The following is a 27477-nucleotide window of genomic DNA, read 5'->3' as shown; positions in this document are numbered from 1 at the left end:
CAGCCGTGTGTCTTGTGAATTTTAGTGCAGGTTTCACACGGTCTAGCACACGGCCTGCGACATAGCCGTGTGACCCAAGTTAATGAGTTACACGGGCAAAGACACGGGCTGGGACACGACCTTGTGTCTCAAGTCAGTGAGTTACATGAGTAGAGACACAGGCTGGGACACAACCGTGTGACCCCTGTTTTTAAAATTTTCCCCAAACCCTTTTAAATTGTTTCAAATTAGCCTCTATTTGTTTTCTAATTATTTTTAAGGTCCCATAAACTCATATTAAGGACTGTAAGAGTATTTTTACACAAATTTTAAATGAAGTAGCAAACCTTAATTGGGTGAAGTAGGTCATTCTACTAATATCATCGGATGTAGATAGTTAGAGTATAATCCAATATTATGATGCTAATAATTGGAATAGTTTTGTTAGGTATCCAACTTCTAGTTTTCAAGAGAGGATAAATAGTGATCAAAATGTAAATTGTGGAAGACTAAGTTTAGCATTGCATAGCATATCTCATTACTCTGTTGTAAAAGATAATAATAATATGAAAGTATTAGATTAGCATGTTCTACTCTCGGTATAATATGAATGTTAATAGTTAGCTTGCACCTTTGATTATGTTGAAATTAAATGTTCTGATCGGTTAGTAATGCCGGTGACCCTAATTCGTCGACGGAGGTGGGTTCGGGGTGTTACAACAAGTGTTGTTATGTATATGTCAAGTTAGCACATAAGTATATGTTAAAGAACAATATATTAGATTGACCCACCATGAGAATGTTTCTCGGATTATTATGTAATAGTTACGACATTTCCTTATGGTGATAATTGTAAGTATGATCCTTAGACTTGAGATCATCATTGTTCCAACATCATGAGTCATATACTTTGACACAGTCAAATGTCTTTCGTAAATGGTTGTACTATAAAGATTGATGTGGGGTGTGCCATAATTTGTGTAGTGGGATGTGAATGATCAAGATAAGATTTGTATCTTCTACATAATGGGAGTGATATCTCAAGCTTCTTGATTGCATGAGACTTGAAACACATGACCATGCTCTAATGAGTTTATATGAGATACCACACTAATTTGTTTATCTTAGTTTACTCTGGAAACCAAGAAACAATAGATTAAGCTATACAAATGTAATTGTTCCATGACTTGTATTCAATTTAGATATCAAGGACAAAGTGATATACTACATGATAACATTATCACAGAAAGGTAATGTCGAACCACGACTTCTTGTAACTTGGGTAGCAATGATGCATTACTAGATGTCTCTCATTATTTGTAACATTAGAAATATTCTAATATTATTGCCAACATTGCAAGATCACACAGGATCACACATTATGGTTAAAACAATTGAAATATGTAGAAAGACGTGGTTATATTTAAATTGATTCTCGAATAATATTAATTATAGAAATGTTCACATAATTAATTTAATTCGATAAAGTCAAATATCAAAACACAATGAATGTGCATGCTTGATATACACACATAGACACTCAATTTAATTAGTGTGAACTGGGCTTAACATATTTTTAAATTGGGTAAATCATATTAACGAAATTGCTAATTAGATAATTAGGGATTTTCAGTTAAGGATTATTTTAAGGAATTTTAAAATACTGATACTTTTTTAGAATGAATATAATTTTATGAAAATCTCTTAACAATTTTTATGTGTGATTATGTGCATTCAAAACACGTTTTTGGATAACAGGAAAGGATATCAATCATTTAATCCTACATTCAAAACATTTTGAACAAAAACAAAAAGGATGTCAATCCTTAAGTCCGCCTTATTAGTTACCCGAATAGATACACAACTAGTAGTGTGTGATTTCGGTTTTTGAGAAAAAAACTCTTCAAAAAGGTTTTTTAGAGAATTTTCGATCATTTTGTTAGGTGGATCATGTAGAGGCCGGGACGTTTTCATTGCAACTAGGATTTGTAACATTGACAAAAGAATCAACCGCGTCACAAGGGTTGTGATTGCTGGAATTATTTTTCTACTGCATCAAGTGTACTGGCATTCCAACAATGATACTATGTATCCTTTGTCGAATAGTATAAAATTTGGTTTAATTATGCTTCTAATACTTTATATTATATACTTCTCCACTTAATACTTTTATTATGCATTGAAATCAAATTATGTTAGCATCCCTAAGCTTTCCATGCTCAACATACAGATGAATTTGTTTTCATACATATGTATCAAGTAGATTTTGATTAGATTGTGAGACTCCAGCAGCATCCAAACCTTATACCTTTGCTCAACCCAATGTTTGTATTATTTCTTTTGTGTGGTTGATTTGTTAATAGCATGTACTTAGTGTAGGAAGCTTTATGAGTCTCGCATGATGATTTTAGTCGTTTGGTTGATTATAGTCGTGTAATTTAAATAATAATTTCTCATGTTGACTAACAACAACCCACACATCGCTTGTTTCAAAATAATACCTATAAATTTAATTACATGTCACTAATACTATTTTTTGTTTGACATTATTTTATTTTACACACAAATTTATATTTACTCAAAATGTTAGGATTTTAAATGCATTGCTAATAATTATATAATAACATTTTCTCGCATCTTTAGTTTCTAATTATATTTGTTTTTCTGGACACAATGTCTAAAATTATTTATAGTCTCTTTCTACCTTATAAATAGAAGAATAATACACTTCAATATACTCGAACCCACATATTCTTGTATTGACAATAGTGTCTATGTCAATCGAATTAAAACTCAATCCACTTTTTAAAATTTATGCTTTATTTATGTAAAAGAAAAAAGATTCAGGGTAAGTTTGAATGGATGGTGTGTTTATCTGCGGTTAGTTTAAAAATAACAGTAACAATAAAATTAAATATTATAACAATACTATAACGTGAGATAAAAATAAGCTAAACGCACCATAGCGCACCCTACCGCCCATCTAAACCCACCCTTAATCTATTGATTTTCTTTTAATTTAGAAAAGAAAAATCATTGAAAATGAGAATCTAAATTCACTTTTTAACTTTCTTAGTTCCTTTACAATTATGATAATATTTGGATGTCGTGTAAAGCTGTTGGTGATAGAATCTCTGGCTTATTAACTAATCCCAGCATGTTAAAGTCATTTTTAATAACATGGGCGCCTTTGACTAACCCCTCTTTTCACTCCCTCTGAAAATCACAATCTAAAACTCACTTTTTAATATTTTATTTTTAAAAATATACCATGCTTGAGTTAATATATTATTTAATATTTAAATTTGAATAATTATAACCGATAAATATTTAATTGAAAAAATAAACATTAAAATTAAATTCGGGTTTTAAATTAGAATAAAAAATTGAAATCCAACCACCAAATATTATATTAACCTTTTATTTTTATTTCATAAAAGAATTACATTTCTTTAAATAGTAATGGTATAAACCACTCGTTCAACTAATATCCATGAATTACAATTCTTAATCAATTCTCTATAAATAAATAAATAAATAAACAACATTTGGCAGGTTGATTGGTTGGGTAAGAAAATAATTAAATTAGTTGTAATAATATATCTACCCCATCACTATTGTCAATCACAGCGGATTTGAGCCGGCAACAAGCTAAAACTTCATTATATTTTTAAAATTTTATGATAATACAATAATAATCATGTTTACAAACATATTTTTATGAATCCAATTGATAAAGGTAGGTTAAAAACCATGCTTTTATACATGGTGATAAAATATTTAATTTTATAAATCAGCACATATATTAATTTAATAATTAAGATATTCACCACTCGAATTGCGCTAATTACGATACTATTAAAACTTTACTTTTTTTCTTTTTAATTCATAAAAAATTGTTAATAAGCAGGTATTGATATCTATTGAATTATAAAATACTTCCAGTTAAAACAGTTAATAACGTCCGTTTCATTCTCCTTGGACACAAACGAAGACCCCCGAAAATTTGTCCAAAAGTCACTCGTCATCATAAAACATTAATTAATGAGTTTTAAGCATTTTATTAATAACCTTAATTATGCGATCCAGCTCATCAGATTCCCTCTAATCACGATTCCCCTAACCTAAGAGAAAAAGATAACACCCCCATCACACTGTCCACTTTCGCCACCCACAGCCCTCATCCGACGCTCAAGATCAATCCTTACCCACCGCTTTATCCGTACCAAATCAATAGCTTTTCTACTTTACTAAATTACCCTTCTAACGTTTAAATGATCGACCGGTTGAGAGTTCCATTCATTCGACGGAAACAGTAAGGCTATGATCGTAAATCAACATGGTGCCCGTGTTTTTAGTTCACTGCTGGAAAATACCTGTAAATTAGTGCTTCTCAAGGAAAAAAAATAAAATTAAGGGTGTCCGAGAAACGGCAGTGAAGAAGCTTTAAGCAAAGAGCCTTTTCTCTTCTTCGTTAATGGCAGATCTTTCGTTTTCTTGATTTGCATTTTGAGTTTACGGCCTCCTTTGTGACTTAACTGAGTTTAATTGTTCTGCTGAGTTGAATTAGGAAATCATCGGAGATGCTGGACGGAATCTTAGGCCGTGGTTTTGCCTCCAAATGGTTTATATTTTCTATTACAACAGATGCATTATTCTTGTTCTCTTTTTTCCTTTCTTTTATAAAAATAAATAAATTGACGATAAATTTTTTCCTCTCGTTTTTCTTGCAGTAAGTCATTGATAAAACTGATAAAGAGTCGGATCGATGTAATAAGGAGGAAGAGGAGTGCGACGCTTAAGTTTTTGAAGAAAGACATAGCTGATCTGCTCGCTAATGGCCTTGATATTAATGCTTATGGCAGGGTAATTTCTTTTAAAAATTATTATTCCTATTTTTAGTCCTTTTATTCGGTGTTGAAATTATAGGAAAAGAGGTCAAATTCAAAAAACCGACTTAAATGTATTTTTTTTCCTTTAATTTTTAGAATGTTTAATAGCGGAAGACGAAGGTTTGAAATTTGTATATATATTGACTGGCTTGTTTGAATATCTCAAAATGTTAGTTTTTTTTTTAATAAAATGAATATTTATGGACATGAAATTAAAATGAATTTTGTGTTAAATTTTTGCGAGGTGGTGCAACAGGTGGAAGGATATATAGCTGAATTGGTCCTTTCCTCTTGCTACGATTTTGTTGAGAAATGCTGCGAGTTCGTGTCGAAGCATGTTTCACTTATGCAAAAACTGAGGTATATGTGGCTGTATTATTTATTTCACTTTGGTAGACTTTATGTTTACATTGTCTCTGTAATGAATGAGGGTGAAATTGAAAAGGAAGTCTGAATAAGATTAGCATTCAACTATGCTGCGAAATACAGAAGAGTAGCAAGGAACTAGGTTTTATCATCTAATGGCTAAATTATAAAATTTTAAGTTTATGCTGGGGAAGACATATGAGCAAATTAGCATATGCCAGATAGTATATTCTAACTATGCTTCAGCATTAAAGGTTTTTCAGCTTTCAGGGGACATAAGATGATGGGTTGTTGCAAGGAACTAGGTTTTTTAGGCAATGGTAAAATTATAGAATTTTAAGTTTATGCTGGGGAAGAGTAGAAGACATATGAGCATATTAGCACAGATAGCGGAGGGGCTGTGAACTTTTTTCCTTGAAATTATCATTAATAAGCAGATAAAAACAGTTGCTTATTCTTGTCAATCAATGCACAGTGACTGCCCCGAAGATTGCAGGGAAGCTGTTTCATCTCTGATGTTTGCAGCTGCAAGATTCTCTGATTTGCCAGAGTTACGTGATCTTAGGCAAATATTTCATGAAAGATATGGAAATTCCCTGGAATTATTTGTCAATAAGCAGGTAATTTCTGATAATCTGCTATAAAAGAGATTAATCTATGGTCCCATCACTGCTTTCTATGACCAACATTATAAAATTTGATGATAGCTTGTCGAGAATTCAGCTTCAAATTCTTTCACAATGGAGAAGAAAGTCAAGGTAATGCATGATATAGCATCAGAGTTTTCCATAAAATGGGACTCTGAAGCTTTTCAGCGAAGAATGTCTAAACCTACCGTGATTCCACAGGTATGCTTCATTTGTTTGATCTTTACTTTTTAAGTATTCTTCTTGAGGTTATCCATACCTTGTCCTCACAGTGGAACTCTTGTGATCTCTGTAATTGTTCCATAGGACCAACCTAAAAGTTATGGGTCTTCCCATGTCAATGGTCATAATCATAAATCAAAAGATGGAAGAAGTGCTGGTTCACAAGACGATAAAGTTAAAGTTTTGTCTAAAGAAAAACACGAAGTAGGTAAGGGTGAGCGTAGACGGGGCAACTGCAAGGAGGATAATGTCTCAAAAAGGGATGAGATCATATTTCCACCTAAACAGGAATTTGCTGTTGAGGGGTACCAGCCACATCATGTCAGGGAGCAAGCTTCTGCAAGGAAGAATGATCTCAACATTCCATCATGGCAAAAACAGGAAGTCTCTGCTGGTAAGGTTGAATTTTGGAATGGGAAGGATGATGTTGCCTTCAAAACAGCAAGATTGAGCAGTTCTTCTCATGGAAAAATAATGGAAAGAGCTGATGGTGGAGCCAAACTACAAGATGGTAGGCAGAATGGTACGCCTAGAATATATAACCAAGATGTTCTACTTCAGAGAAAGCATGATCTAAGTCCTAGTTATGCAGCTTCATGGTCCAAGGGTGAGGAATTCGCTGCTGATAACTCTGGTCACCAGTATGGTTTTCCAAATGCTACAAGAAAAACTGATGAAGAAGATGAACTGAAGTGGAAGTCCCACTTTAAGAGTGGTATCCCTCCTCCTTATGTTAAACCAAGTACCAAACCAAAGGATCACAGGCATGATGCCAATGTGGGATCTTCTCTTGCTGGTTTTGACAGCAATGGGGTGTCCGATGATCCTTCAACACATGACAGGGCATATGTGGTTAATAGGACAGATAAGTACAAGGAAGGGTTAGATCATCCTGGTAAAGAAGAGCAGATAATTCCGCCTGTTAGAGTGAATAGTCATGATCGTGATCGTGAGAAAGATTATTACTATAATCATGATGCAAGTGATGCCCCTGTACCAAGACGAAGATCATCGAGAAGGCGACATTCGAAATCAACTTCTGGTCTTACTGAAGTTGATAATGCTGAAGATACTGAATCTGCAAGGAGAAAACACAGAAGCAGGAAAAGAGATGACTCAAAACGAGGTCTGCAAATTTTATTCGATGATGAGCAGCATAAAGACAATGAGGAGGAAAGGATAATTGACAAGCTGTTGATACATTACAGTAAGAAACCGCCATCTGGTGAAGAGGGAAAGATAAGAAGAAAGTCTAAAAGTCGTCATGCACATCATATGGGAAGTGATGTGTGTGAAGCTCCTCAGAAATCAAGTAGGGATACATCCGATGATATGTCCGAGACCATTTCCCGTCCAGCCCGTTCAATATCTCTCCCTCCTGCACAAACAGCTGAATCAAAAGGAACCAAAGTTTATGCTCGTGCTAGCTCATTCGAGTCTGATAGGTCGAGTGCAGCCCAGCATGTGCATCCAAAGTTACCAGATTATGATGATTTGGCCGCTCACTTTGCAGCAATGAAAGGGAGATAAAGCTTTGGACCTTTCTGTGTCATTTTTTTCTCCAATCACTATTGCGTTGCTTCCATCTTAAAACTTCATTTATTTGCTTAGCTGAGTTGGCGCTGCTGCTGTCTTCTAGTACCCCTGCCTGCATATTGTTGGTCCATCGCTTGCCATTGCTATTGCTTGGTAGTTTGAGTATATTTTCTTATGTGCTTATAGCACTTTTATTACTACTTCTATGACCAACGGCTGTAACTAGCATTTATATACTTGCTGATTCTTTTTATTTTACATGATTAAGGTGGTAATTGTGGGCTCATGCTGCATGACTCGAGTTCCATTGAGGTTTACTTTTAAAGTGAGTACACGATTCTCGTTTTTAGGGATTTTTAGGTTCAATTACCTAAAAATCATGTCTTGCTTACCGAGTAAAAATTTAGCTCGATCGACACCTAAAGAATATACTTAAGAAAATGCAAAAAATAAATAAATAAAAATTCGCACTCAATTAAGTTATTACCATTAATTAAAATAATCAATTAAGTTATTCTCTTTTAACAGTTTTTATGAATAATCACATTGATTTTTAAAATAAATTGACGGATCATTCTAATGGTGATAACTGATAATTTTTTATTTAATCTAATATTTTCATTAAAATTATAAAAAAATCATAAAAATTATAAAAATATTAAATATTAAATATTAAAATTGATATAAGCTTATTAAAATTTTAAGAAATTATAAGTATTAAAAAAATCTAAAAAAATTTATTGATATATAATTAGTAAAACTTATTTAAATTTTTTTAAAAAAACTTATTAGAGTTCTTTAAAATAATTAAAAAATTGTAAAAAAGAATATTAAAATATTAATATTTATGTAAACTTATAAATTTTATTAAGAAATCTTAAAATTGTGAATAGGACCGATTGGCCCGAAATAGACAAAGGTATTGATATGGGGAAAGTCATCAGAACAGTTGACTTGGGAACTAGACAATTGAACCGATTTTTTTATTTTTTTAATATTTTTATCAAACCAAAATTTCATTATCTAATTATTAGCATATGTTAGTGTCACGGGCCAAAGTGCAAAGCCCGTGACCATGCCGCAAGAAGCGCCCCATGGAGGTCTATCGATTAGATGGGGGACATTCAGCCCACAAGAACTGGCCCGATTCAGAGAGCTACTAAAGAAGCCTATCAGATTGAAGCGTGGTTGGCCCAATGATGAAGACATGGCAACTTAGGCAATTTTGGTAACTAATCTTAGAAGATAAAATAGAATCATATCTTGTAAGATTAGATTAGATTTGATATGGTAAATCTTGTAAATCCCTAAAATCAAGGGATATAGTGAATCTCATCCGTCGATGTACATGTATCTTGACCGTCGGTTTTGGGGGAGCTCAACTATAAATAGAGAGCCTCCCCCTCATTTGTAAATCATCCATTGTAACTTGAATTCTTAAGAGTAATAGAATTCTTGAGCATTTACTCAAACACTTTGTGTGCTTTCTTTCTTTAGCTTTCTGTTGTTCTCTTGTGGCTTCTTTTGGCACAATCGCTTCCGCTATATAAATTGGTGCCTTGGAGGAGTTCTAAAAGAATCCTCTCTTTTGGGAGTTAAGGCTGACTTGGGCGAGTTTGGACGAACGGATCGCCTAAGGCCGCACGGATTGCGAGACGAAAGGTCTAGCCCCGTGACATTAGAATGAAATATTCTAATCAATGTTTTCAGCACTGGACCGATAGGCAAATCGATCAGGCCATCGATTTGCATGTTTGACTAATTCATCCCGTTCAATTAAATAATACATAAAAAATCGCTTGAACCCTCTGGTTCTTAGGTCAACCGATCTAATGTTTTTCTTTAGACCTATACCCTTATTGATTTCAATCTAATTAATCCAATTGATTAATCTGATCCAATTCAAGTCTTTATGTTTTTTTAATAATTTTTATAAATTTATATCAATTTTCATACTTTTAATATTTTTATAATTTTTATGATTTGTATAGTTTTTAAATAGGTTTTATAAAATTTTAAATATGTTTTATTAATAATTTATTAGATTTTTTATATTTTATAATTTTATAATTTTTTTTATGATTCTATATCAATTTTCATATTTTTTTAAGATTTAATAATTTTTATATTTTTTTAAATTTTCAAAATTTTTCTAATTCCTTATAATTTTTTAATATTTTTATGAAAAAATATTAGATTAAACCATAAGTTATCACGTGTTACCATCTGATTTAGTCGTTAATATATTTTAACAAGTCAACGTAATTAATGATGGAAACCATTAACAGAGAAATTTAATTGATTATTTTAATTATTGACAATAACTTAATTGATTTTTAAAAGTTTTTTTTTACATGTAAGTCTGCACTTAAAAACTTACTACCTGTTTGGTTAAGTGGTATGGGCTTGTCGTGTCATAGTAATCTGTGTGTTTGGTTTGTTAGATTGGTCATTTGACGAAGCCATCATTCAAACATTATTACTGGCAACACCGAATGCCAATTCAATAGAATATTCTTATCTCTTAGGATTGGCTATTCTGTTATCTGGAATAGAAAAAATAAAAAAATTAACAAAATTATACTTAACAAATAACGACGTTTGAAAGAAGAATTATTCCAATTGGAAATCCATGAACAACGGCAAACAAAATCAATTATGAATCCTAGGATGAATTCTATTATTTGATTTCTTGTTTTATGCAATAAAATCTTAGTTTCTTTGTTTTCAATTATGAATGTTTAATTATTCTTAAGTTGATAATTCTAGAGTGTTAATCCATGTTTGATGTGCATAAGTCTGAGGTTGAATAGACCTTTCTTATGATTAGATCTTGCATAATTCAACGGAGTTGCATGCAATCCTAGAAATATGACGACATAAATCTACCGGATTAGAGTCAAATCTAATAGGGAGTTCATATAGTGAATTAATGCAATAATAGGGGTTTTAATTAGAAAGAAAATTCAATTAATCAACCTAGAGTTAGTTGCTCTTATGCTCGAAAGAGATATTAGTATAAATTAGGAATTTCTACAGATCAAAGAGCTAATAAAAAAAAGAAATTGCATAAATTAGATTGAGAATTATAGATTAAATTTAGGTGGATTCTTATTTAGGTATTATTTTGTCACTTAGTTGATACTTGATTGTTTTTGTGTTTTATTCTCTGATGCATTCATTAGTTAATTGAGATAGTTTATTTTATTTTTAATCAATCCTTTGAATTATTAGGTTAAATAATAGAAATGTGATAATTACTAGTAATTGTAGTCCTCGAGGGAATGATATCTACATTCTTCATAGTTATACTATTAATTGATAAGTGTACTTGCCTTAGTCAATTTATTAGTTAGTTTAGTGGACATCAAGTTTTTGGCGTCATTGCTGGGGGACATATTAGGATAATCTTATTTATGTTAATTTAACCATTTTTATTTTATTTTATGTTATTTTGTTTTTAATTTAATTTTAATATATTAATTCGCTTTCATTTAGTTTGTGAGAGGTTCTTTTAGTTTATGACTAGAGGCAACCCATTGGAACCAATAATTTTTTATAGTGTGATTGAAAGAACTACTTGCAAAAATCAAAGAAAGGTTAAAGAAGCAAGACAAGATCAACATCGGACTATTATAGACAATCAAGAGGAAGAAGACATTATTGAAGAAATGGTTGATCATCTATTGACTGTGTATGACTACACCATGCCAACTCTAACTAAGGCTAAATCTAGTATCATTAGATCGAATATTGCTGCAAATAACTTTGAGATCAAACCGAATACAATTCAGATGGTGCAATAGTATGTTCAGTTTTATGGGTTTCAAGATGAAGATCCAAATGCTCATCTAGCAAATTTATTAAAGATATGTGATACTTTCAATATCAATGGTGCTTCTGATGATGCCATATGTCTAAGGTTGTTCCCATTTTCTTTAAGGAATAAAGCAAAGTAGTGGTTGAATTCACTTTCACGGGGTTCTATCACTACTTAGGCTCAAATGACAGAGAAGTTCTTGTTAAAGTATTTTCCACCAGCCAAGATAGCCAAGTTGATGAATGATATCTCTTCTTTTGCCCAATTTGATCTTGAGACACTTTATAACGCATGAGAGATTTAAGGATCTTTTAAGAAGATGCCCTCATCATGGTTTACTTTTCTGGCTACAAGTTCAAACATTTTATAATTGTTTAAATCCATCAATTAGGTAAATAATTGATGCAGTAGCTAAGGGAACACTAAATAACAAAACACCTGAAGCATCTCAAGAGTTTATTGAGGAGATAGCACTAAATAATTATCAATGGAAAATCACAAGAGCAAAGCTTACCAAGGCAACTGGTGTTTATGATGTAGATTCAATTACCATGTTGGCAAGTCAGGTTGAACCTCTTGGTAGAAAAATAGATGGTTTGAGTTTAGGGAAGCAGGTGACTCTTATGATGCAATATGATGTGACTAGAGTAGGTATGATTAGTCAAGAATGCTTACATTTGAAGTTTATGAGTAATAATTCCAAACCTTAGAATAACCCTTAAATAATACATATAACCCAATATGGAGAAATCATCCAAGCTTTTCCTAGGGTGGTCAAGGGAATCAAATATCACAATCCCCCCAAGCTTTTAGCAACCTCACCAGTAAAAGAAGAAGTTAGATCTTGGTTAAATTCATTTCAGTTTCTGAAACTAAATTCATAACACTGAAGCAACTTTGATAAATCAGCAGGTATCTATTTAGGGTCTCGAGAATTAGATTGGTCAATTTGCTAAATTGGTTTCAAAGAGACTTCAATGTAGTTTACCTGGTAGCACTAAAACCAACCAAAAAGAGCAAGTCAATGTAGCTACTTTGAGAAGTGTAAAGGTGTTAACCGAGCTTAAAAAGAAGTTGTTGAGAAAGATAATGGGGTTGAGGATAGTAAGAAAGAGCAAAAACCAGTTCTTAGAGAATACATACGACCAATCTCATACCCAGAAAAGTTGAAGAAAAACCACATGGATGAACAATTTGGTCTTGAAATTTTAAACAATTGCATATTAACTTACCTTTTGTTGAAGCTCTTTTGCATATGCTCAAGTATGCAAAACTCTTAAAGGATCTTTTGACAAATAAAAGGAAGTTAGAGGAGTTGTCCACTATGAAGCTTAATGAGGAATGTTCAGTTATCCTCCAAAACAAACTACCTACCAAGCTTAAGGGTCCAGAGAGTTTTACTATCCCTTATTTTATTGGTAGTTTATCTGTTGAGAAAGCTTTAGCTGATTTAGGTGCTAGCATCAATTTAATGTCTTATAAATTGTTTAAGCAACTTGGTTTAGGGGAACCAAAACCTACTACGATGAGTATTTAACTAGCTAACAGATCAATTAAGTATCCTAGGGGGTACTATTGGGGATGTAATTATTAAAGTAGATAAATTTATATTCCCTATTGATTTTGTGATACTTGACATGTAACACCCCAAACTCAGCCTAGACATTATGGCCATATCTGGCAATGTCACATGATAGTATTTTTGAAACCTCGTTGTTACGTTGAAAACATTCCATGTTATTATCTTTAGTAAACCTTTGTTAGAACTTAGGAAGTCGTCTTTATTCATTTAAAACATTTATTTTGAAACATCCCTCATTGCGGAAGCTTTAATAAAACAGTCTAAGTGATCATGCGTTTAGAAACTACTTTAACTTTTTGAAAACCAAATTTCCTACGACCAGTAGGTATAAATCCATAAAGTAAAATAAATAAATAAAAACTCAAAATTTAAAACCAAAGTCTTAGAGGGTCCTTAAATTACAACCCAAACAATCAATAATAATTAAATCATAAAACGTACATTGAAAACCATGAAGTCCAAAAATTTCTGTGGTCACCGCTAAGTCCTCCGTCCCACCGATCTGTCTAAGTCTGGGGATTACCTGTGCACATTAAACAAAAAGGGTGAGTTTACGTAAACTCAGTGTGTAATCCCGCAGAAACAAACAAACAATTAGTATTCACAGTGCACAGTTGAACAGTCTTGGGACTAAGCCCTTTTTAGTATCAGTGACAGTTTGGGCCTTAGCCCATCTCAGTATAGTGTCAAAAATGCAGTAGGGCCTTAGTCCATCATAATATCAGTAGCAGTAACAGTTATACAGTAGCAAAATCCTACCCATCCAGCCTCTATACACCATCTTCGTTCAACCCTACACTCTATGTGGGGATATAATCAACCTAACCATCCTTACACTCCAAGTAGTACCGAATGCGGCACAAAATAGTAGTTTGCAGCTGAGCTGCCAGTAAATTAGGCTTAAAGCCTTTCAGTACACTTCCTCTGAATAACAACCCCCAACCCAATGCAATGCAACATACAATGGATGATATGCTATTATGCAATTTTAGTACATATATTCGGTTCAGATATTAACATGCTCAGTACAGATATCATTCAGTCAATTTCACACATTTAGGGGTTTAAGTAGCGCTTACTGACCTTACAGTAGGTTCACAGTTGACTTGGGCGACCCGTGCAACCTTAGAAACATTTCGGTAAAAATGGGCTCACACGTCTGTGTGTGCCCGTGTGGCCCACTCGACCCAAATTGGCCTTGGCCGTGTGATCTATTTTTAATGTAACCCATGCTAGCTAAATATTCATATATGTTTTCACTATTTACTTATATGTTCATTTAAAGCTGTCTACTTGAGTCATTATCCCTAAATTATTTATATCTTAAGCTACAGAATTTCAAATTAAGATCCACTTGATGTTTTCGAAACTAGACTCAAGTAACTTTCTACCATAAAATTTTCAAATTTTATAGTTTATCAAATAAGTACAGTCAAATCTTCAAATCTATCCCGATTCTGTTGTTTGACAGCTTCAACATTTCCTTACTAAAAATTATTTATCTCTTAGTACGAAATTCGGATGATGTTTCTATTTGTTTCTCTCAAAAATAGACTCGTTAAGGATTTAAACATATAAATTTAAGCCCCTAATTTTTTTTACAATTTTCGATGATTTTTCCAAAGTCAAAACAGGGGAACCTGAACCTATTCTGACCTTGTCTCACAAAATTCATTATATCTCATAAATTACAATTTCATTGCTTACACTGTTTCTTCCATGAAAAACTAGACTCAATAAAATTTAATTTTGTATTTTATTCAACCTCTAACTCAATTTCCACTATTTTTGATGATTTTTCAAATTTAAACTACTACTGCTATCCAAAACTATTTTAGTGTAGAATGTTGATTTCTAAGTTTATAACACCCTTATTTCCCTTCTTTATAATTTTTTTCGCATCATTTTCTCTTACTTCTTGATAGTAAGCAATTTTGGCTTTTTTCCAAATCCCATTTTCTGCGTTTCGGGTACACACCTAGTATCATTTCTAATGCGTAAGCACTCCTAAGCCTCCAAAGCCTAAAAATCGACCAACAAATCTCCAGATTAATCACTTAATTCGTTTTTAATCAACCAATTTTGGAAGGAACTCGACTAAAAACCTAACAAAACCCTTACCTCGCTTGAGTAACCACAACTTCGCACAATCACAGCGTCAATTCAAAACTACCAGCCCATTGATTAACTCCTAAACACCAAAACGGAATCCCCCTTTCAGAGATTAACCAAGAACGATTAACAATAGACAAAATTGTTACTTACCGAACACACGCAACCAAAAATGAACAATCAAAGTGTTATAAAGGGAAGTCGAGCTTTAGACTTTAAATAAGTGTTTCTCGGAAAGCAACCCAAGTGTTAATCTTTTTTTATTTTTTTATTTTATTTTTTGCATATTTGAATTTTATGTTGATTTTTTGTTTCTTCATTTTTAGTTCTTTGCTTTTGAAGTTCTAATTTAGTTAGTTTAATAAATTTAGTTCAGGTCGTGAAAAAAAATGATTTTACTTGAACCACACGAGCTGAAGGCACGGTTGTGTGACCCACATAGGCTGAAGACACGACCATGTAAATACTGGGATATGATATTACATGGAACCACACGGTTCTCAAAAGGCATACGGACCAGAGACACAGTCATGTGACCCACACAGTCTAACGACACAGCCATGCGAATACTAGAGTATAATTTTATCTTAAAGAAAGGCACACGGGTCAGCAACATGGTCGTGTGTCCCACACGGGCTGAGGACACAATCATGTGCATACTAGAAGGTTATATACATTGAACCACATGGTTCCCGAAAGGCACACAGGCCAAAGACACGATCGTGTCCCCTATTTTCCAAAATGCACCATTTTCATTTTCAAATATGCCAACACTTCCAAATTTCGCCACCAATTCGTACTGCTCTTCTCAAGTCTTTGGATCTTAATGTTCAGCGAGATGCTGATATTTGACTTTTTATTTTAGTTTTTTTGTCTGGGTTTTTATATTTTTTATCTACTTCACTTTTACTTAGACTACTTTTCCACTAGTTCCTTTGTCTTTTTTTTGTCTTCTTTTTATTGTTGCAAGGATTACTGTACTTAACTTCGAATCTCCGATGCCTCAAGCTTTCACTATCTCTAGACATTCATCCTAATTCAGGGCTATTTTAGTTTTCTCCTCATTTTATTAATTTGTGTTGTTTATTATGTTTATCTTTGTTCGTACATTAAGGGCAATGTGCATCTTAAGTGTAGGGAGGATTTTATACTTTCATTCAACTTAGTCTTTGAACTGTTGCATGTTTTCTTCAACAAATTTCTTAATTTTGGCATGAGAGTTATATTTTCTAAATCTAGAGTTTTTGTTTATTCTGATTTGTGATAATTTGTAGATTTTATGCATTTTTTTTATTTATACTTTAAAGCATGAGAGAGTCAAGCATGATAAGTTATTTCAGAAAATTTTATTGTAGTTTTTCTCCTTGAATTTAATAATTGTCTTGAATTATAACTTTACAAATTTTAACATCAAAATCATATTTTTGTAAGCTTTTGAGCCTTTAAAGAATCCATCTTTTCATGCTCATGTTGTTTTTGGTTTTGAGTGTGTCAACTAGACCTATTATTCTAGAACTTGCTTTTGTTATGCATGTTAAGACCACATTAATGATTTGATATGCTGAGATGATAGAGGCACTTTGGATTTAACCCACTTAGCCTTTAAATAGTCTACCCACTTTATTTCCCACTAGTAACCCCCTTTGAGCCTAGTCCATTTTTGTTCATTCATCACCCACTTATTTTAACCCTTTAAACCCCATTAATCTTTGAATTACTCTTTTATTACTTTCCTTTAATCGAGATTAAATTTTGATAAGTTGCCTAACCATGTTCAATAATTCATATTGCTGAATTTTTCTTAGTTTAAAAAAAATGGAAAAATTTTGGGCTATCTCGTTCAATTGTGAGATCATTATTCATGTTATAGCCCCATTATATTGTTTGTTGAGCTTTGACTACCTATAAACACACTATCATTTATAAAATAAATATAATACCAAAATATAAGAAATTAAAAATGGCGGTGTCTGCAAGTGCATGAGTTAAATTGCAATATAGTTGTACAACGAAATACCAAAAGTATTCCGAGGATCGTATCCAAGGGAGGATGGAATAAATGATAAAATTACTTATACAATAATAAGTCTAAATAGTAATAGTTAATTCTTATATTACAATAAATCATAAAATAGGTTGAGAGATAAAAGTAAATAGACAACGAAAAGAAAAAAAATAAAGAAAAAACAAACAAACGAAATAAATCGATAAACCAATTAGGAAGATTAACTCACTTCAGGGTTTGTAACTAACTTCATATTAGAGTTTTAGAGTGGATTAGTAATCGATTAACTAATTATTACCTCTCGGCTTCTAATTAACTAATCGATTGGTTGATACTTGTTTATCTCCTAACCTCACTTTCTCAACCTGGATAAATTACGATTTACTCATTTTAACTTATTTTTTGACCTCGTCTAGCCTATGATAACTTATTAGGGTTGTCAAGCTTAATAGTTTAAGAACACATAATTTATACCAACTAATTCTTCTCAAGAAACCCCAAATCCTCCATTAATCACATCTCCATCCACTCGTTAATCTTCCTTAAGGGATTTATCCACTCATGTTATTCATAGTCTCAACTTCAAATGAACAAATCATGTAAAGAAACACTATTGATTTTAGGAAGAAAAAAGATTTGAATAATCGTGGATTGAGTATCGAATGAATAACGGAGTAGCAAATCTCACGATTGGAATAAAGAAATAAAACGAGTGCAAAGGAAAATATAAATTGAATACTTTAATTAAATAACCGGATTACTTATAATCTAACTAGCATAGTACTCTTGAAAAAAAGTCGTATTAGACATTTGGCGCCAACTCATACCACACTTACTCTTTATAGCTTAACACAGACTTCTCCTTAATATAGTATAATAGCATGAAACAAAATCATTACCTATAAATGTGGCAGTTATTATACGCCCCCATGCATACACCACAATAAGAAATTAAATGGATTACACTTCTCCAGGCAGACTATTTTACTACTATACGCCAAAGCCTTAGACCTGCCAGACTTGGGGTGTTACAAGTTGAGGTTGAATAGACCCTTCTTGTGATTATATCTTGCATAATTGAATGGATTCGCATGCAATCTTAGAAATAGGACGATATAAATCTACCAGATTAGATCAAATCTAATAGGGGGATCCATATAGTGAATTAATGCAATAATAGGAGTTTTAATTAGAAAGGAATTTCAATTAATCAATCTAGGGTTAGTTGCTCTTATGCTCAAAAGAGATATTAGCATTAGGGATTTCTACGGATCAAAGAGCTAAGAAAAGAAATTGCATAAATTAGATTAGAATTATAGATGAAATTTAGATGAATTTTTACCTAGGTATTGTTTTGTCACTTGATTGATACCTAATTGTTTTTGTGTTTTATTCTTTGGTGCATTCATTAGTTAATTTAGATAGTTTAGTTTATTTTTAATCATTCCTTTAAATTATTAGGTTAAATAATAGAAAGGTGATAATTACTGGTAATTGTAGTCCTCGAAGGAATGATATCTGTGATCATCATAACTATATTATTAATTGGTAGGTACACTTGCCTTAGTTAATTTATTAATTAGTTTAGTGAACATCAAGATTAGTCACTGTTACAGACGATAAATACCCTGATTTCGACCAAAAAAAAGTATTTTTCATTTTAGGTGTTAAAGGTATAAATCTAAGCATACAAGTTTGTAAGTGAAATATTAAATTAGGCTTAAAGTTAAATCGGTTTAGCTCTAGAATGAATTGAATTTGAAAATTCTCAGGCAAAAATATTACTTGAGTTCAATCTTGGAATGAGTCAAATTTGGAAAAATCAAACTAACAATGAGGTAAAATTGACCATAAAAGTCTATTTTTAAAATATATATATGGTTTTCGGCAGACAAGTGTGTGCCTTGTAGGATGATTTTTTACAAAACACTCTTTTTATTAATAAAGTGTTTGGTTTGTTAGCTAAATATGTGGTATTCCAAGTTAAATATCTATTCAGTTTTTTAATATATAAGGTTAAATATATTTTATTTTTAAAAAATATCAACTAATTATTTTAATATATTATTTCTTATTTTTTTAACTTTTAATTTATGTTTTTAATTAATAAATTTTTATTTACAAAGACAAAATAATAAATCACCACCAAAACAGGCCTTTAGCGGCGCTTTTTTAGGGCTATAGGGGCGTTTTTTAGCGCCGCAAATACTTCCGCAAAAAATGCCGCTATTGACTGCGTCGATAACTTTAGCGGCGCTTTTTATAATAAAAGCCGCTAAAGATGAACACCTTTTGCGGAGTTTCTCTTTAAGCGCCGCAATAGACTATGGTCTTTAGCGGCGCTTACACAAAAAACGCCGCTATAGGCCATAGTCTTTCGCGCCGCTATACAAAAAACGCCACTATAGATCATGGTCTTTTAGCGGCGTTTGTACATAAAACGCCACTATAGACCATGGTCTTTAGCGGCGCTTGGACAAAAAATGCCACTATAGACCGTGTTTTTTAGCGGCGATTGGACAAAAAACGCCACTATAGACCATGGTCTTTAGCGGCGCTTGGACAAAAAAACGCCATTATAGGCCATTGTCTTTAGCGGCGTTTAGACAAAAAACGCCACTATAGACCATGGTCTTTAGCAGCGCTTAGCCAAAAAAGCCACGATAGACCATGGTCTTTAGCGGCGCTTAGACAAAAAACGCCACTAGAGACCATGGTCTTTAGCGGCGCTTAGCCAAAAAACGTCACTATAGACCAAGGTCTTTAGCGGCGCTTATACGAAAAATGCCACTATAGGCCGTGTTCTTTAGCGGCGCTTACCCAAAAAACGCCGCTAATTTTGGCAGATTTGAAAAGTTCTTTTTTATATTTTTAGCCCTCCTGTAAAAACAAATCAGAATAAACCAAATCTAATCCAGCCAAAAGTAATACATCTATTTAATATTTAAAATAAATGTCAATAAATAAAATAAAATTCGTATTATTCTTACAAAAATTGTAAAAGTTAAAATGATAATACCAAAGTCAAAATTGAAGTATATTTACACGATAGTCTAAGACGACGGTGGTTGCGACTGCTGAAACATCTTCATCATATTCTGAAGCTGCTGCTGGAGTTTATCGAAATTTTTACGCTGTTCTGCTTCCCTCGTTGCAGCCTTTAATTCCCTCACTGCAGCCTCTGCTTCTCTCGCTGCTGCTGGAGTTCTTCATACTTTCGTTGAACCTCAGCTTCTCTCGCTGCTGCCTCTGCTTCTCTCGTTGCCGCATCTGCTTTAAGTTGTAGCTGGAGTTCTTCATATCTTTTTTGAACCTCAGCTTCTCTCAATGTTGCCTCCGCTTTAAGTTGTGTAATTTGTTCACTTGTTGTCGCTTGCATCTAAGCTATCTGGTCTCTTAACCTCTGAACTTCAGCTTGAGCCTGACTCCCCGAATATTGGAATGGGTTAACAAAAGATCCTTGAAATCAAACCCGACCATACCTTTCAGGACCCAAAACTTCAGTGATAATCCGGTTACCAATGTCGTCAATATGAACAGAACTATCACTGGAAGCAATTGCTTCGTACTCCGCCTTTTTGTCCTTCAGTTTTTCCTAAAAAATAAATCACATAGTTAAGAACGCAATATATTAAAAAAACAAATGCAACATAACTTAACAATATTTGCATTACAAGAAATGAAATAAACTATTAGAATAGTAAAAATAATTAAAACAAGTCAAATTGTATTAAGCGAACGTACCATAATTTCTGCAGCTTCAAAAGTCATAGGGTTTCCATCTTTCTTCCTATGTGTAATGTCAAAAAGTTGAAGGCATCCAACTTTTTGACCCGACAGCACTTCCTACAATGTATTATGTAAAAATATTATTTGATATAAAGTAATAAATATCTGCCAATATTAAAAAATCCAAAACACCTCGGCCTGAGCTACACACGCAAAACTTCTCGACCCAGCTGTGTGCGTGAATTTTTGTTTCTGCCTACTACTTGTTCCAACTCGTTCACGATCCTACGTTATGAAATTATTAGTACGTTAATTATTAAATACTATAAACCAAAATAATTACAAGATTTTTGTAGTAACACATACCTCCCCTTTCTTCGAAGTCCAAAATCTAACGACCTCTTCCCACTGGTACCTTAGCATTCCCGGCGGGACATTTTGTAATTTCTCGTCGAGTGTTGTTTTTGTCTTAAAATAGTCTTTCTTTAATGTGCTCTTATGGTCTCTCCACCTTTTTCCTAATGCCTTCTTTACATAAGCATCGGAGACCTCTAGAGCAAATCTCGCCTACAAAAAACACGTTTTGTTTTTTACTTAAGAAAGTAAATGTAAACGAAACTTGAACCCAAGTATTATAAATGGCATACACGTTTTGTTACCTTAATGTTATCGAGAGCTTGGTTCTTGTTACTCTCGGGCACTTTATGCCATGACTCGAAGTTAATTGGCAATATATTTGGATTCCGTGCTAGAATGCCCATGTATCCTGCTAAAAGGTGAGCTTCTAATCCAACAGGCTGACCAAAGCTATTACTGGATACTTGGACACGCTCGACTGGATCTAGATCGTATAAATCCCTCAGTAGAGTACGTCCGCGAACTCTCCGCATCCCGGCAGTTTCAGCTAGAAAGTAAAAGTATTGTAATATAAGAAATTTAAAAAATAAAATAAATAATAAGTCAACAAACATGTAAGTTAGATGTTAAATTACTTTGAGCTTCTATAGGTTCCTCAAGTGTAACCGGCACATTCGAAGATCCAATAGCAGTTTGTTGTTCAATGCTGTTTGTTTCGGTCGAGTTTGGAGTACCTTGAACAATGCGGTGCGCTCGCACGGGTCTTCTAGGCATTTTATCTGCAATACAAATAAATTAGTTGAAAGCTTAATATACAATTACAACCATAATAATATGTTTAAAATAGTTGAAATATATAATAAGACCAATATTATGATATGATATTACATATAATTAAATAATCGTAAAAGCTTACTATATTATAATCCATAAATATCTTCATCCGTATCCTGGCGGACCCATTGACTGTGTGTACTAGTACTAGAGATGTTTTCGTTTAAGTTTTGTTCTGGAAATGGCAAAGTTTGTGTTCTGTCGTCAATGCCATCTCTACTTCCACTGCCTATGTCAAACAAGTCCCTAGGGATGTTACGGAGTACAACGTACCAACCCTCATCAATTGGATCTTTTGAGTAAAATACTTGTTTGACTTGAGAAGAAAATACGTACGGCTCATCAATCAATTGTTGTCCTGTATGAATCAATCGATTGAAGTTCACCATTGTGAAACCAAATTTATCTTGCTTAATTCCATGACCAGTATTAACATCGGCCCAATCACCTCGAAATAAGACTTTCCATTTTCCGTAGTAATCCAACTCAATTATATCAGTAAAAAGTCCGAAATATTCTACATTTCCCTCGACAGGATTATTGTCCCTAGCACTAGCATAACTAGTAATTGAGGAATTAACAACTATTCCACAATTTTGCGTTCTCCTCAATCTCTCGCGATATTTTGTATGAAATTTGAATCCGTTTATGAGGAATGCACTATATCTTTTAACCACCAGATTTGGACCTTGAGAAAGCCATTTAACTTCGTCGGTCACGTTCTTCCCACTCCAAACCTATTGTATGAAAAGTCAACTGAGTAATTAAAAATGTTATCTTACAAGATTATAATTATATGTCGATGAAAGCTACAATTGCATACCGTTTCGGTTAACCATTCATGGAAAGATTCTGTGAACAACTTATTGATGTCTCGAAGCTGTGTTCTTCGGGAGCGCGAATGAGATCTCAGTATTTGTTTGTACTCACTATGTAAAAAATATGTTCAGCTTGTTAGAAGATAAACAATTTTTAATTGATGAATATTTATCAAATTTCTAGAACTTACTTGTGTAAAGGTTCCATTGATTCGTGGTGAAACAAAACATACCGATGTGCTTGTACCCACGAAAAACCATCTAATTCTGCAATTTCCACTTTGCCGATTGCTTCTCCAAAACTTTGGAACAAATAAGTATCGGCCAAGTTATGATCCGTGAGTCCAGCATTTCTATTTGGTCTGCTCAACCTTGTTTCGACATCATCCAAATATCACGAACAGAAGGTCATACATTCCTCTGCTAAGTAGGCTTCAGCAATCGATCCTTCTGGATAACGCTTGTTGCGACAGTAAGACTTTAATTTGGATAGGAACCTAAACACGAAATAATGTTATGAAAAGTTGTACTTAAAGGCATATAGGGTTTACGGAAGGAGAGTTTTTAAAATAAATTAACACCTTTCTATGGGATACATCCATCGGTACAAAACGGGTCCGCCAAGAATTGCTTCTCCCGGGAGGTGGATTATCAAGTGAACCATAATAGTGAAGAAGGAAGGTGGAAAGATTTTCTCCATGTTGCATAAAGTCAATGCGGCTCTATCCTGTACTTTCTGAAGTTCTTGAACATCCAAAACTTTGCCACAAATGGCTTTCATTATATTGGATAGTTCAATTATACAAGACGTCACCTTCTTTGACATACAACATCGTAGAACAACTGGCAGTAAATCTTGCATCAAGATGTGATAGTCATGTGATTTTAGCGAATACAGTCTTCGATCTTTAACACTAACACATCGAGATATATTTGATGTATACGCATCTGGAACCTTTATATCCTTCAACACCGTACAGAACACTTCTTTCTCTGTCCTCGACATCAAAAAAATTGAAGGCGGCAACCGATATTTCCCATTAGAAAATGGATTCAGATGAAGATCAGGTCGAATTCCCATTTGGACTAAATCAAGTCGACTCTGAAGATTGTCTTTTGATTTTCCATCTACATTCAAAATTGTACCCACAATGTTCTCGCTGACATTTTTCTCAATGTGCATAACATCAAGATTGTGTCGTAGAAGCTGATGCTCCCAATAAGGCAACTCAAAAAAAATACTTCTCTTTTTCCAGAAGTCTGCCTCATTGGGATCATCATCTTCATCGGAGTCATCATCAGCTTCATCATTTGATCTTCTATTTATTTGCGTGTTTGCCGGGTGGTTCATCTTTCCATCACTAAAATTTATATCTTTCAACATGAACAAGATATCACATCCACTTGTCTGCGAAGGAGCTTCTCTGAACTCTTCGGTACCGTCAAATACTGAACTCTGAAATCTAAATCTATGATTTTTTGGTAACCACCGACAATGCCCCATGTAAGAGAACTTTTTCCCATTGTATAACCATTGCGAACATGTTTGTGCAGCACAACAAGGACACGCGTAACGACCATTGGTACTCCAACCGGATAAATTGGCATAAGCGGGAAAGTCATTAATGGTTCACATCAAAGCTGCACGTAAATTAAAGTTCTCCTTTCTCACCACATCGTATGTCTCGACACCAGCCCATAATTGTTTTAACTCATCTATAAGTGGCTGTAAATAAATGTCGATATCATTCCCGGACCCTTTCTCTCCAGGGATAATCATAGATAAAATAAGGGAAGATTGCTTCATGCAAATCCACGGAGGCAGATTGTAAGGAACAAGCACTACTGGCCAAGTACTGTACGCAGTACTCATGATCTTGAAAGGATTAAATCCATCAAATGCTAGCCCAAGCCTCACACTCCTAGGATCGCTTGCAAAGCTTGGAAATTTATTGTCAAATGATTTCCAAGCTAAAGAATCTGCCAGATGCCTCATCTTCCCATCATCGGTTCGTCCATCATGGTGCCACGTCATAGACTCCGCTGTCTTCGACCACATGAAAAGCCTCTGAAGCCTTGGTATCAGCGAAAAATATCGTAAAATCTTGACCGGCTTCTGTCTTGGTTGTGCAACATTTTCATCGTCGTTCCCATCTTCTGTGTTTCTATTTATCCAACGTGATTGGCCGCATATATGATAGCCCTGTTGACTTCTCCGATCGCCCCAATACAACATGCAGTCATTCGGGCAACTATGAATTTTGGTGTACCCAAGACCTAAATCTTTTATCATTTTCTTCATATCTTTGCATGATTGAGGGATTTTTGCAAATGGAAACATTTCTCTCAAAAACTCTAACAGCATTGTCAAAGAGTTCCCGGTCCACCCTCCCAAACATTTTAACTGAAAAAGACGAATACAGAAAGACAATTTTGAGAATTTTGATCCCTCATACAGTTCTTCGTTCATGTCATTAAGTAACGCGTAGAACTTTTCCGCTTCACCATTCGGCTCTTCATGATGTACACTTCTTCCGGGTTCGGTAAAAGCATTTCCACCGAGATTATAATCATCAGATGGCACAAAGTCGAGTGAGAACGACTGTAAACCATTATTGTGAATATTAAATGCTTCCCGCAACATCCCTTCCATGTCATCCCCTCTAACAGACTGATGGTAAGCAGTACTATCATAGGATACATCCATCCTTGAAGAGGAAGTACTAGGCGGGCATTCTCTATGAAAAAGCCATTGTTTATAACCCCGAATAAACCCATCAACAATTAGATGCTCGTATACAACTTCACCAGAATGCCAGTTTATGTTGACACACTTATTACACGGGCAAAGAATCATGTTCTCTTGGCTTGCATATTGAAATGCAAAATTTAGAAAAGTCTGTACTCTATTTCGATAACCGTCGCTTACCCTTGACAAATTCATCCAAGACCGGTTCATTTCTTATTTCTTGAAGTCTGATTTTCACCAGAAATTACAAGGGTAAGTTGTTCAGTGGTAAGTATAAATGAGTTATGTATGTATATCATATATTACATAATTTATGTATTAAGTAAATTATGTAAGTTATGTACGTGTATAAGTTATGTAAGTCATGTATTAAGTAAGCTATGTAAGTTGTGTATTATGTAACTTATGTAAGTTATCAAAGTAATGTATGTTATGTAAGTTGTAAGTTATGTATTATGTAACTTATGTAAGTTACCAAATTAATGTATGTTATGTAAGTTGTAAGTTATGTATTATGTAACTTATGTAAGTTATCAAATTAATGTATGTTATGTAAGTTGTAAGTTATTATGTATTATGTAAGTTATGTAAGTTATGTAAGTTATGTATTATGTAGGTTATGTAAGTTGTTTAAGATATTTAAGTTATGTAAGTTTTGTATTATGTAAGTTATGTATGCTATGTATTATGTAAGTTTATATAAAAAATTTATATAAGTTATGTATTATGTAAGGTAACATATAAGTTTATGTAAGTTATGAATGTAAGTTATGTATTATGTAAGTTATTTAAATTATTTAAGTTGTGTATTAAGTAAGTCATGTAGGCTATGTGTTATGTATGTAAATTATGATATGATTGATAAATTTTTCAAATATATATAAAATTTTAATAAATATATTAAAACTGTATATAAATATATATATCAAAGATGTTTTAAAATATAACTTTGAATACATTTCATTTAAAATATAATTTTGTAGCTTTAATCTCCGGATAATTCAAAGATCGTTACGATATGATATATATTTTGTAGCTTTTATTAATTCAAAGAACAAATTATGTCAGTAAAAAAAAACGTTGACTTCGCATTACAAGATATAATTAATTTGTTTATATTTATGAAAACATTTTTTGTTATTAAAGAAATAATACTTTGAATTGCCATTACAAAATAAATATATTTCGAAAAAGTATATTTTTAATTTAATAGAAAATATAAATAAATATACAAATTTATTTGTATGTAAAAGATTATTAGTCATTAACATAAAACCAAGTTGCAAATATAAGATCGATAATTAATCATAAATTTGAAGTAAAATTTATAATTGCAACACATAATATCGGAAATCGATGATTTATAAACGCTATTCCGATTAAACGATTCGCCCATAATTTATTCAATTACTCAAATATATAAAGTTGTTTAAGAGTTGTATTCCGAATTTTAATAGTTTAAAACAATTGCCTTTGCCGAATAGCAATTCTTAAATTTAAACATCAAATAATGTAATAAGCTGCAAAGTCAAATGGAAATTTAGCTAAATTGGTAATTGAAACTCCCTTCTAAAAATGAGAAATAATAATTAAACTATACAGCTAAAATATAACAAAAAAAATTTTAACAATTTGACTTTTTTTATAAGAAAACTAAATAGAGAAACATAGGAATAAATACCTTAAATTTCCTCAATTTCGAAGCAAATCCTGGAAAAAAAAGACAGAAATACATTAGTACCGAAAAAACAGAAGTAATTAAAGCCAAAAAACTAAAAAAAAACAGGAGTTTATACTCACAAAGTTAGCTAAACTAAAAAAAACTAAAA

The 27477-nt window shown here is 33.0% G+C and overlaps 1 protein-coding gene and 1 non-coding gene across 2 annotated transcripts; one reads left to right on the top strand and one right to left on the bottom strand.

The window, feature by feature from the left end:
• The first annotated feature begins 4267 nt into the window (after positions 1-4267).
• LOC107901225 (uncharacterized) lies at positions 4268-7900 on the top strand. Its single transcript, XM_016827146.2, has 6 exons — positions 4268-4603; positions 4713-4845; positions 5128-5231; positions 5713-5857; positions 5945-6085; positions 6191-7900. The coding sequence occupies exons 1-6, from the start codon at positions 4563-4565 to the stop codon at positions 7634-7636; spliced, it is 2010 nt and encodes a 669-aa protein (XP_016682635.2). The 5' UTR covers positions 4268-4562; the 3' UTR covers positions 7637-7900.
• Positions 7901-11694: 3794 nt separating this feature from the next.
• On the bottom strand, positions 11695-11799 carry LOC121218892 (small nucleolar RNA R71). The gene has a single exon (XR_005915374.1). It is a non-coding gene; the product is annotated as a small nucleolar RNA R71 (small nucleolar RNA).
• Positions 11800-27477: the final 15678 nt, after the last annotated feature.

The sequence above is a fragment of the Gossypium hirsutum genome, chromosome D06 (assembly GCF_007990345.1).
Source record: "Gossypium hirsutum isolate 1008001.06 chromosome D06, Gossypium_hirsutum_v2.1, whole genome shotgun sequence".
NCBI lineage: Eukaryota > Viridiplantae > Streptophyta > Magnoliopsida > Malvales > Malvaceae > Gossypium > Gossypium hirsutum.
This window is presented reverse-complemented; position numbering and strand designations above follow the sequence as displayed.